A 14056-nucleotide genomic window follows, 5' to 3' on the forward strand; every position below is an offset into this window, starting at 1 on the left:
CTAGAATCTAGATTACAACCCTTTATTATAGACGACTTATTAATATTCATATTGTAATATTATATTATTATAATATTAATATTTAAGATTAATATTAGAATAATGTTTTTATTGCATCTATGCATTGCATAGAATTCAGTCTACAGAAACGTACTAGAATACTTCATACACGATATTGATATTGAGCGTAATCCCTAATTTACCTTTGTTGGCGATGGCATGTGCTTCCTGGCACGTCACTCACTGTTGAGTTATGAGTATTTATGCGGTAGACACAGTCAAGTGCTGCTGCTGATGGGCTGCTTCAGTCGTTATGCTGCTGTTCACCATGAAACACGAATGAAGCGATGCAAAAGGAAGAGAAGCAAGGAATAAAGGCAACCTGGACCAAGTCATCTGTCATTGTTGCCGTCACACCGAAAGTTGATATAGTTTTAAATTGGGTGCAGAGATCAGGCGTGAAAGTCTCTACTAAGTAGCAGCATGACCTCTCCACCTCACAGTACAGCGTCAGAGCGTTCATGGACTATTGGACCTGCAGAACTGGAGATGAACGAAAGTCCGCACATTCGAAATGACAGTGTGCGGTTCGGCAAGACCTCAGTGATCACTCAGCGCCAGGCATCTCAGCTCCATCCCCGCATGTCCGTGTACAGCGCGACCCGTCCCACACTCTCTAGGTCCTTCTTTCAAGGACGTGTATATAATTTCTTGGAGAGACCATCGGGTTGGAAATGCTTTGTGTATCATTTTACAGTGTGAGTATTTTATTGTTTTGAGTATTTTATTGTATTTTATTGTGAGTATCTGATTGTTACAGAGAATGAGAAATAGTCTACAACGTCATGCCTATTTATGTTTAAAATTATTTTACTGTTGCAAGAGGCACTTCTTCAAGTAAATGTTTGATAATTGTTTTTTCCCCACTTTTTGCATGAAACAATCCCTTTAGTGCAGCACTTCAGTATACGAATACTAAATTTTATTAATATATTCCAAAATTAATTAATTGCACTGCAGTTTATTGCATTTATTTTCAACATAAAACTCAATGATGTTTTTTTTTCTATTAAAGGGGTGGTAGGCTATAATGCCCTTTTCACAAGATGTAAAGTCTTTGATGTCCCCAGAGTGTGTATGTGAAGTTTTAGCTCAAAATACCCCACAGATATTTTTATATAACATGTTAAAATTGACACTTTTTGAGGGTGAGCAAAAACGCACCGTTTTTGTGTCTGTCCCTTTAAATGCAAATGAGCTGCTGCTCCCAGCACAGGGGGCGGAGCTACAACAGCTTGTGTCCTTTTACCTCACACAGACAACATTTGTGAATGGTTAGTTAATGAATTTATGTAGCTTATGTGTAGTTATCTTCTAGTCATTAATTAGCATATTCTGTCATGATAATCTATAAATAGTGTTCCGGGGCGGGGTTTATGTAAATTTTAGGGTTAGTGATGTCACTAACCCGGGAGGAATGTGGTGTAGTCCCTACCAGCCGTTTGTTGTAGTCCTTAAAAAGCGATTTCTTTAAAAGAAAATATCTCCCTTTGCTTTGAACTTTGAGGGTTGTAACTTTGCAGATGTTGTTTATGCTCAAACAGCAACATTACACACTAACTAAAGTTAGAAAAGTGAAATCATATTCAACCACCCCTTTAAGGTTTTAAATATTAATCTACTGGTGTATTAAGTAAAAACTAAAGAAAGAGAATGATACCCTGTATAAAAAAAGGGTGTTTGTAATACCAAAAAAACTGCCAAAGCTTTTTTGACTTTGGAATGAATCTACTTAATTGTCTACATATTGTTAGTAAATGTAAAATTGCTTGAATTATTATCAAATTCATTAATATTCAAGTATATGATAAGTTATTAACAGGTCTATGTAAATATTTCCCTTTATTTACATGGTTTTACATTTGTTTCAGTATTATGTGCTACATCTATGAGGAATGTCCATAAATGAGTGCATGCCGGGTACACACTGTACGATTTATAGTGCTTTAAGACTGTTGCTTGTCAGACTGTACAAACGTTATCCCCGCTGTAAGCCATGTCACACAATAGGATCTCAGTTGTCATTCATGTCAGACTGTACAGCAGTCAAGACACATAAACAATGGAAGAAGACATAAGAAGACTCATCCGGAGTTTTACAACATCAATCCGTGACGCGTTCGTTGACTGTGAGCTGCTTTTACATGCGGGATAGAAATGGTGGCTAGCAAACAAAAACAATCTCTAGCTTTAATTTGGATCATGGCTTGTCTTGAAAAGAAAAATAAAAAAACGACGACGATGTGTGTGGAGCAAGTGGTGGTTTGTTGTTGTCTCAGTAATTGCGCCATGAGGTTCTGCACTCATATTGGTTTTTGATTTGACGGTGTCGTAGGAGAAGCGTCAAATCTTCTGACACTGCCATCATTTCGACTTCAGATTTTGGCCTATAGGATCAGAAGAATATTTTAGGATTTTCAACATTTGTCTCAGAGAGCAATGTGCTTGTTCTGAACTAAAGAGATGACATCACATGAGTAGCCTACTCATTACATGAATACTGGTGAGGTGATAAACACTCACACGGTGACCTCAACACTTGGTACATGAAACACAGCAAGTTCCTGTACTTCAAACAGTAGAGCGTGATCCTTGGAACGCACGAATTGACACAAAAGGTGTGCTTTAAATTCAGTGTAAGTTGCTTTGAATAAGAAGACAACAAATGGCAAGTGGTCAAACAATGCAACCATATGAATTAATCATGCCCTATAGTGCATGATATTGTCACAGTTATGCTTAGTTTTGGTTTTGTTTTCTATCAGTCGGTTTAATCACCTGTTTGCCTGTGTTGCTTTGTTCCTCTTTTCCCGCCATAATCAGTTATCAATGGATATTCAGTTAACCATCACAGCTGTTCATTATTTAGTTCATCACCATGAGTATTAAAGTTCCTCACCTTCACTCATTCTTGGTCCGGTATTGTTTGTGCATTGCACACTGTTTCTTGTTGTTGGCTTATGTTTAATAAAGTCAGTCATTATTTGTAACTTCCTCTTCATCATTGGACTTAAACTGTGACAGAGTGAAGAGGGCAAAATGGAACTAAACCATTTTATTTAAACTTAAAAAATGTGCATTAATCTACCTATCTTACAATTCTTGTTGGTTTGGTTTATTCGAGACAAGTGTAAGATTCGAGACAATTCTCTCTCCAAGCCTTGCTTTATGTACTACACTTTACTAAAAAAAAAAAAAAAAAGGTAAAAGCTAAAAGTCCATAAAATAAAAAACAATCAAATTATATTATAAAAGCAGCTTTGATATGCATTAGTTGAGCTTCTGTAAACTGCTATAATTGTGTTATAGTAGCCTAGTTAATAAAATAAAAAACTCAAAATCAAGTAAATAAGTCTTTGGCTGTATGGCTTTGTCTAGTATTAACTGATCTAAGAATCATTGTTACAGTGTAATGAATAAAAAGGATGCTTTGCAGCAGAATGTGGCTGTTTTGTAATTGTCAAAATGACTCAACTCATTGGGACCTTTCATGGACTATATCTCTAGCAGGAGAGGAGGTGATAGCGGGCAGCTAAACTTGGCTGCAGAGGTGACTGTGTTCAGCAGGGGCCCTGTGGGTTTGGTAACCCTGTGACTCAGTGGTGTTGGGCAGAGATGCCAAGAGAACATGGGAATCTGAGTGAGAGGGTGTCAGATGCTGCATCACTGTGCAAAAACTGTAAAAGATTGTGGATCATTTAAATTATACTTTGGTTTGACGTGTTTGTAAGAATGATGAGCATGAGGCTGAGGGTTGGAGGTTAGTCTGTAATTAACTGGTGGCTTGTCATGTAGCATATGCGCTTTATTCAAAGTGATTTACGGTGTACTAATATTGTGATGGTCCCTATGGAGCAAATTGAGGTTAATTGCCTCGCTTAAGGGCACAACTGGACTCTCCGGGCTCCTCAGTGCATAATTCATTCTCACCTGTTGCCTTGCTTGCGTATGGTCTTGAGGACTAGTCGACCACTTGACCACACTGTCATCTGCAGCAGGAAATTGAGGAGTCTCGCCTGAATACGGAAGCGTTATGGAAGCGTGGGTGTAGGAGGCAGGGTATGTTAGCCAAGAATGTGCACATGCTTATCACTGCTTCAAAGACTGCAAAGCCATGGGGGAATGAAAGGCACTTATCGTCAAAGTGTGAACCTTGTTTGTGAACGTGTGCACATGCTGTTGGAAAAACTAGTATTTGTGCTCCATACATTTTTATTGTTTTCTGCCCAGCATTGTATGTGAATGAAATGTATGTCTATCTATCTATCTATCTATCTATCTATCTATCTATCTATCTATCTATCTATCTATCTATCTATCTATCTATCTATCTATCTATCTATCTATCTATCTATCTATCTATCTATCTATCTATCTATCTATCTGTTTCAAACTGGCAAAACTTTAAAACAAGGCTTAAGCCAAAAATGACTTGACAAACTTTAATTTTCTGGTTCAAAATGACGGTTATTTCTTTGAATTTCACTTCAAGAATTCCTGTAGCTGAAACAGCAGAGCACGGTCACGGGTTTAAAAGATGGGTTTGATATCCCTTGAATGCATTATAAGTCACTTATCTATCTGCCCAATATATAAGATGCAGTGTTCAATTTAACTCAACTTCCTTACACTCTAATTCGGATTGCAATTCTGCATCCTGTTTGCTACTGCAAATGATATTGGAACTGAATTGGAATTTAAAAGGCAATCTGAATTTGATTCTGAATGCTGCACAATGCTGATAAATACTAGTTTGCAAAACACTACTACAGCTACATACCAGAGACACCAGTGAAGAGGCAAATATTTATAGGGATTCCAAATATCATTTATCAAAACTGCTTAAATATTATTAATTTCAGTGGTATCTGCAGGTATGAATAGTTAAAATTGCCTCATGAAAATTCGATTCTGTTTAGCTCCGGTTCTCAAAATACGATTTCTCATTACCCTGATTATTTTCTGTTTATTTTATCTCTAATGCTGTGAGCTGTGCTGTGTTTATTATCCCTGACTAACCGCTGCGGATTGGCAAATCAATTACTTGTTGCATTGTAGGGTAGTCTGTGGCATGTTTATTGACATGTAACTTCTCTCACAGACTGCTTGTGGCAGGTTCAAGGTCATTCAGCAGTAATAATTACATAATAAGATAGATATTTGTCAGGCAGCCATCGGTTATGTGTGTATGTTTACTTACATCTCTGGTCCCTCCCTCTGAATTTGTGATGACAGGCAACAGCTGGGTACTGTTTGTCTGGCAGCTGGGTTTCATACCTCTTGGTGTTTCATTTTTATTGTTAATGCAGTCAGACTGATGAATTATTGAGCTGATAGAGCAGTTGTAATGGGTTAAGCATCACTGCCAAAAACAAACACGGAGAAATAGCTATTGCTGAATATTAGCGATGTGCATTTCAGAGAAGATTAAAACACATTTTTAATTACAAGATTAAATGTATTCCTAATTAAATCAATAGATGACTTTCACACCTGAGGGTTGTTCCATAAAACAAGATTAGAATACAAGCCAGGCTTATTTTGGTTAGTCGGACTTATTGTCGGTTGATTCTGTTTCATAAAGCAAACTTAAAATAGTTCGAACTCAGTTACTTTGGCAACTTATGCTGGGAAACTAGCCTGGTCCAGGGCAGGCTAACTGCCAGGCTAAGCCTCAGTTGTTACACAGATCCTCTAACACTGACCAATAGGAACACAATGACTGACACTCTGTCATACCATTATTTGACTTTATTAACCATTATCAGTCCAAAAATAAATATACAGTAAAGAAAATCAACTTAAATAAGGCTACAATGATAAATGAGACAATATAGACCTACAAACGTGTTAAATTGTATATGAAATGTTTGTTAACATTGTTATATATATATATATATAAATTCTTTTTTTTTTACATAAACAATTGATAGTATACAATATAATTTAACACGTTTGTAGGTCTATAGTGTCTCATTTATCATTGTAGCCTATAGATAGATAGATAGATAGATAGATAGATATAGCCTATATATATATATATACAATATTATCCAGGTTTTATTTTTGTTTTGTGCCCAAGATTTAATTAGATAGTTTTAAAGATTTATGAATACATTTCTCTCTGATTTTATTTGGCAGCTGTAGTACATTTTATGGTTATAAGAAGAACTTTAGAACATTACAATCTAAAATAAAATAAAAAAAAGCTTATTAAAGCAGAAGTTAAAATCACAAAATCAGCTTAGTAATTGGCTATATTAGCCTACACTTGATTTACCCCATTACAATAGTCCCTTTACAGTTATTTATATCATAAAAAAATACATTTGTAGGTTTAAAATTCTAAATAAGGCACATCTAATGTCCAACAACAAATATTTTTGCATATATATATATATATATATATATATATATATTATGTACTTTATTATGTCTTTCAATTCAAACACATTTAACACAATTATACAAATAGTTATTTAGTTAATGTAGGCTAATATGTATTCCTTTATTTTATGGAATATTCTTTAATTTTAGAGTTGCACATATCTTTTCAAAATGTATACTTTTGCTCTTAATTTCACGTTATCCTCTCCATGATGTACTGTAGAAACTAAATCTAACCAAACATTCTTGCTTTCTCCAAAAAAACAATTATTGTTTTAAAAGCTGTAATTCTCTGCATTCTAAATAAGCATAAGTCATCTTTGTTAAGTAGCTTAGGTCCTAAACCCAAAACTATATTTTGTATCTTTATTATATTTGGTTTCTTAAAAAAAATTTACCTGAATTTCTTCTGTTCAATTTTTTTTTTTTTTTTTTAAGTATAAAATATATGAGTGTAATGAGCTATAAGTTCACTGCAACTCATCCTAAAGATAAATTATTATAATTAGAAGATATTTCTGGTGTTATAAAATATTGCATAGCCTATTAATTTTCCAAGCAAAATGTATATATTGGTCAGAATTATTGCGCTCCTATTTGAAGTTTAGCAGCAAAATGGAAATATTTGCACGACTTTTACAGATGGAGAATATTCCTGTGAAATGTAAGTTTTGTAAACATCATGTCTCAAAACGCATAAAACAGCACAAAATATACGCTGTTTGATGGTGGATCGATTTGATCTATGATCGACCTCTAGGGCTGCTTAAGAAACGTGTGCACACGCAGTTATCTAGACTAGATAAACCTGGATCAAATTAGTGGGATTGCGTGAACTTGAATTAGCCTACCTTTTATGAAACCGCTTTAGCCCCAACTTATTTGTTAGGTTTATTCAAGTCGGGTTTTGGAGTTTAATCCCCGCTTTTCTTAGCATCTTTTATGGAACAACCCTCAGATGTACCAAAAAACTGTTTTTGTCTTCTCCTTCATATGCTGTTGGAAATTATGATAACTTTATGTTGGCAATTATGCCATTATCATTGTTCTATGATTAAAACAAATCAACAAGTTTAAAGCACATGATAATATACTATTTGCATAGTTGTCTGTGAACAAACTCTTTTCTCTCCAAAATAACTTTTCTTTTTGTCTCAGAAGTTACAACTTTGTTTGTTTGGACTAAGAGTACACATGATGACCGTGCTGTGATGTGTTTAATCTACAGTATTACAGTATTACTGTAGATTCTGCAAGGGTTTAGAAACTGAACCCTTTATAGAATATATTTTTGGCTTGTTCTGATTTCTTTGAACAGACTTTTATAGGCTGTGAATCCGAGTAAAGATACATTTCCTAAACTGAGTTGCTTAATAAAAAGCATATTACTAGGATATTGGCTGTTTATTAGTACTTATAGAGCACATAATGCCTTGTTCTGCATGACCATATTCTACAACCCTTAATCTACACTGTAAAAAGTGAACAGTTGGATCAATTTAAAAAAATTACTTCAATTGGTAACACCTAAAGAAATTAAGTTTTCTCAACTTAAATTATCACATTTTATCGTGAAAAACGTGATAATTTAAGTTGAGAAAACTTAATTTCTTTAGGTGTTACCAAGTGAAGTAATTTTTTAAGTTGATCAAACTGTTCACTTTTTACAGTGTATACCCCATTCATAAACTTATTATTATTATTATTATACATTTTATTTATAGGCGCCTTTCTTGACACTCACTTAATAACTACCAAAAACTTAATAACTACCAAAGCAGTAATTAGAAGTTTATTTAGGCAAAAGTTGTAGTTAATTAGTTAAGAATTTAGTTGTGAATTGCACCCTAAACTAAAGAGGGATGAAGAAAGTATCTATTTAAACACACCCTCTCTCTCTCTCTCTCTCTCTCTCTCTCTCTCTCTCTCTCTCACACACACACACACACACGCACACACACGTTTCCAGGTTTCAATGTTTTATTGGGACTTAGATATAATTATGTCTATACTGTACATACTGTATATTCAATCCCCTAACCCTAAACCTACCCATCACAGAAAACTTATTTTTTACATTTTCAAAAAAAATCTCACTATCATCAGTATGATTTATAAGCTGATTTCCTCATGGGGACCAAAAATATCCCCATGAAGACAAAGATTTTGGATATTGACATCTTTGTGGGGGCATTTTGTCCCCATAACATAGGGTTTACCTGGACCACACACACACGCACACACACACACACACACACACACACACACACACACACACACACACACACACACACACACACACACACACACACACATTTTAGTATTTTAATGTTAAAATGCCATATTGACATTTTTTCCTTTCCCCCTACAGATTCCTCATTGTGCTTTCTTGCCTGATCCTCAGTGTGCTGTCCACCATTGATGAGTATCAAACACTGGCTAACAAAACACTATTCTGGATGGTGAGTCTCACTGCTTTAGACTTACACACTGTAGAGTTAAATATTTTTTTTTTTATATGAAACTAAATTATTGTGCTGCTTTTTAAGGTTTATAATACCTGGTGGCCTTGGACAGTTGATTCAAATGTCTGTTTTCTGACCTGTAAACAGGCAGCTTAAGTAGCAAACAGGCATATTGCATGGGGACATATTGCCAACTTTGACCGGACATATGTCATTGAGGCTCTGGACCTTTGACACAAACGATAGCTATTGTTTTTGAAGATGATATAGATTTTATGTTCAAATTTAACATTGCCTCTTGGTGTAGCTCATTGTTTAGCTTGTTCTCCATAGTGTTCTCTGCCCTTGGTTTTATCCAGCAGAGGGCAGCAGTTCATCATTTTGCATGTTCCATTTGATGCTGTGGCTTTACATTTTTTGCCCCCATCTAATGTAGAAAAAAGAAACACTCACATTATTGATGTTTATTTATTTAGCAGGTTCTTTTTTCTACGTGACTCAGAGATGGAGAAAAAACAAACAATTTAATACAATGGAGCCAATAATTTTAGCAGTGGTGAATGCCTTTATTTCTTTATATATATATATATAAGGAAGAACTCTCCCAAAAATTTCAACTGTCATAATTTACTCACCTTTTTCATCTGTGGAACACAAGAATGAGGGATGAGGAGATTGTCAAGACTGTCAAGCTCCAAAAAGCACAGTAAACTATCTGTGTGCCCTATTCCAGGTCTTCTGAAGTCATATGTTTTACGGAAGAGTTGCTATTCACTGATAATATTTACTCTTTGCCATTCAAAACTGGCCAATCCAACGAGAAAAGGGAGGTGAAATGCGTAGCAGATTTAAATGTGCAAAAGTGAGTGAGATTTTCTTGGGCAGCCCTCCTTACACTCCTTGCTTTAAGTACTAACACTGCCTTAATGAATTCAAGGCCTGATAACCCTCTCAGAAAACAGACACTGCAAAGTCTATATCACACAGGCAGCTCAATTCACAGAAAATGAAGGTGTTCTGTTGTCTAGAATGGCAGCTTGAGCTGGCATTCTTAAATCATTCTGTTTACTTTGTTCAATAATCCATAGCAGTGTTTCTGCTAAGCATTAATTGCTTCAGGCCTTGTTAGCGCATCTGAGGCTTTGTTTTGATCAATATTCAGATCACAGTCTGTCGAGTAATTAATGTGCTCGCCGAAGCATTTTCTCCTAACAGAGGCTATGTTAAATATAGTAGTTACTAGAACAGACCATCCTTAATACCATCAATACCATCAATACCATCCTCAAAACCAATAGCTAGCATTTGTGTCCAGAGCCTCAATGCCATATGTGCATATTAGCCAATGTTCCCCATGCAATATGCCTGTTTGAAAGCTTAGGCTGCCTATTTACCGGTCGAGGAACAGAGACAAAAGAGAATCAATTGTCTTAGGACGGCAGAAAAAAGAGAAATTATAACCCAGTGACTGCATGTCAGAGGTCAATCCGACCACCGGCTAATGGGATTAAATCTATGCTTCATGTTCATTAGCTGATGCCTCGCATCACAAGTTAATTCTGCAGAGTCTAGGGTTTGATGCAGAAAAGGCCCTTTCGGATTAGCTATCCGGCTACTGCAGCCCTGAGCTTAACCAAGCTTACAACAGGTGTTGTCTGTTGTGTGTTAAAAAGCAATCATCCAAAATCAAATAGCATACTTTTAGCATGGGTGGATACAGTCACTTGAGGGAGCAGGATGTTCTCACAGGAAGTAGAACACTTGTTTTAAGGGCTGAAACCTTCCTTTAGACCCAATCACCATGTCATCCCTACCCCCCTCGTTCACACCCTATTTTAATGAGGCACGGCCCTCTGCATTGCGTCTCACAGCTGTTGAGGCAAACAAAAGCAGACTTGCCCCTTTCTACGGCTTTTCAAGACAGTCAAACTGCTCGCTAAGCCATGATCAAAATGTATGATTCTTTACAGCACATAAGATGTTTATGGGTCACAAACATATAAGAGTGTCCATGATAAAAATAAAAATAAATAGTTTACGACACGTGCCAAGTTATTTGTGATATAGTCTTTGTATTCATGTGGTGAATTTCATATGGTGTTACCTCATAATTATTGGTAACACTTTATAATACTGTTCCATCATTAATGAATAACTACACAGGGACAAATGAGTGATGCAATATTAACATTCTAGTAACTACTATACAAGAAACACTGATTTAGAAAGTAGTAGCGCTCAGTTGAATGAGGTAGTTCACTATTAGCTAATCAATAACTACTCTTTTTTTTTCATACCTCCCAGAGGACTACTAAGAATACAGATTCATAATTAATGTGAATAATGCATGTATAATTAATTCTGAAGTAAAAACTTTAGAAGCAGTTACTATCCAAAATGTTACAAAAACCTCAAATGCTTACAATGACTTCAGTCAGTATTAGGGAGTGATCAGGCTTTTCTCTTTAGTATACTGATACAAATAATTAGTAATTCCTTCTGAAGGATTTGGTAATACTTGAGTCATAACTAGTGGGTTACCATGATCTTCACTTTAGAATTAATTATACATTTTGCATTATTCACATTAATTATGAACCTATATATAGTAGTTATCTGGGAGGTATGAAATAATTATTATTGATTAGTTAATAGTAAAAGGATTTGTTAATCATAGTTTATTGTTACTATTAGAATGTTAATATTGCGTTCCTCATTTGTTCCTTTGTAGTTATTCATTAAAGACGGAACAGTGCTCTAACGTGTTATCTAATTATTATTTATTCTTTTAAATATATTTTTTCATTGTAAAAAAAAATCACGTTTTTTTGTGAAGCCACAACATAAAAAAGTCAAATTATCTGATATTTTAACCGATTTATTGATTTTGACACAGTTTACAAGGGTCCTCTCTTTGATATCATTTTCTGTTGGTTGAACCACATGACTTTGATTTAGCGGACAAAGAGGTTTTGTATATTAATTAGCGGTGGATCATTTTGTTGGGAAAAAAATCTATAAAATAATAATAAAAGATTATACCAAACTACTAAATATTGTTTTCTTTTCAATGATTGGCTTTTTTTCTTCATTATGACATCAGAACAGTCCATGCCCAAAAATAAATATTAAAATAAATGTGAATTCAGAAATTAAAAAAAAAAGTTACACATTTCATTTTTAATGTATTTTTGAACAAATCAATAGATAAAACCCATAATTTACCCCTTTCTACTTGTATAGCAGAGGTAGGATATCATGGTTAAGATCCAAAAATGATCTTCTTCTTTTTTTTCTTCTTTTCTTTGAGTAAGTGCTTATGTAAATTAAGCTAAAGCTTATCAGGCAAATCTTACTAAGTGTAAATTAATCATTAACTTAGATCATTGTTCAACACTTTTTCCAGTGTCAGCCACTAAAAGTCTTGATAGGCCCTGTTAATTTGTATTAGCATGACATTTTTTCACTGTGAGCAAGGAGAGCTACTGCACATTAGCACCACTTACAGCCACACACATGCTGCTGACACTTATTAACTGATCCTATTCTGTGAGGAAAAAAGACTATTGTGTGTGTCACACTTCTGGGGTGAAGCCTCAGAGGTTGATCATTACCTGCTCAACAGTGGTAGGCGACAGAAGTCACACAGGACGTTACGCCACACACGGGTGCTGGAAGTCACACAGGACACTAGACTGACCCGACACCACACGCACTGAGAAATCCCTCACCCGAGGATTGTGATCTCACATGCTTCCCTGTCCCCCAAAAAGTGTCATAGCTGTCACCAAACATCCTCCATATGCTAAGTGTGCTAACACATCCTCAAGCTCAGTCTCTAGGTGTTGCGAGGACAGTAGTCCTGCCACGGGGTGCTAACTCCTTCTCCAGGCAATTATCAGTTACAGATATTACCCTCCCCTAATTAGACAGAACACAGATGTCTCTCTCTTTGTCAGTGTTAACCAAGGCCCACCATGAATGGCTAATAAAACTGAAAACGAACAAAAGCCTCTATAATGATGAAATGTTTTCTATTTGAAAGCACCATGAATGTGTAATGAGCATTTATTGCTGTATTTTAACAATTTGCTGTAATGTTTTAACCCTGGGTCAAAAGAGCTTGTAGGCTTTTTGTGATTCGAGCAGCTAATAGAAACATTATCCAGTGCATTTTAGCTGTCTAAAAGCTAATTTTTGTGATTATTTGCGTGAAGGGATATTCACTGTTATGAGGTGAACCCACAAAGTATTAAATGTTCATTTCTAACGCTGTGGTGCTCAGAGTGTTTGGACAAATCACCTTTATCTCATTTGCACTGATAAGACACTGCATCTAGTCAGTTACCCTCCCCCAAAACAGTAGCTAATGCCTTTCTGTTGTGTGTGATAGGATGTAAAGGCCTGAGATAACAGATAAAACTGCGTTCCTTTTCAAACAAATGTTTTAATGTGTAACGTTTCAGTCAGAAGAGTTAAATCGTTCACCCAAAAATGAAAATTCTGTCATCATTTACTCACCCTCATGTCGTTCCAAACGAGTTTCTTTCTTTTGTTAAACACAAAAGAAGGCATTTTAAAGAATGTTGGTAACCAGACGGTTGACGGCGCCCATTGACTTCCATGGTATTTTTTTCATACAGGTTTGGAACGATATGAGGGTGAGTTATTAATGAAATAATTTTAATTTTTAGGTGAAATAGCCCTTTAACTTCTTTCTTAAGAAGATTTTTTTGAATCTGGCCCCTGGTCTTTAATAATGTTCCCAAAATGTTAGCACAAAAAAATGATTTATACATCGTTCATGAAACATTTTATTTGTTCTTATTTTTAATGTTTCAGAACATACAAAAGAAACGGGTTGTCCACATTCTTTAGAATATTATCTTTTGTGTTCTGCAGAAGAAAGAAATTCATACAGGTTTGGAATAACATGATGACAGAATTTTCATTTTTGGGAGAACTATCCCTTTAAGAACACATTAGTTCCTTTCAAATTCCCACTGTCACACCAATAATATATTTGCTTTGTGTCTTTCTTTTCAAGAGGGGTTAGTTAATGCTATTATTTATTATCAGACTTCAAGTGTTTGCTTTGGCTAGAGCACAAAAGGATGGAGTAGAAAAAGTCACTCAATGCCAAA

General features: G+C 35.3%; 1 protein-coding gene across 1 annotated transcript in view; it reads left to right on the top strand.

Annotated features, from left to right (window-relative positions):
• The first annotated feature begins 207 nt into the window (after nt 1–207).
• kcnq1.1 (potassium voltage-gated channel, KQT-like subfamily, member 1.1) overlaps nt 208–14056 on the top strand; it is a 37381-nt gene continuing 23532 nt past the window's right edge. The window contains exons 1-2 of the mRNA XM_084108506.1: nt 208–758; nt 8819–8909. Of these exons, the coding sequence (XP_083964632.1) occupies nt 484–758; nt 8819–8909 (366 nt within the window). The 5' untranslated portion in view covers nt 208–483. The remainder of the gene's footprint in view (nt 759–8818; nt 8910–14056) is intronic.

Source organism: Abramis brama (assembly GCF_963993115.1).
Source record: "Abramis brama genome assembly, chromosome: 3".
Lineage (NCBI taxonomy): Eukaryota > Metazoa > Chordata > Actinopteri > Cypriniformes > Leuciscidae > Abramis > Abramis brama.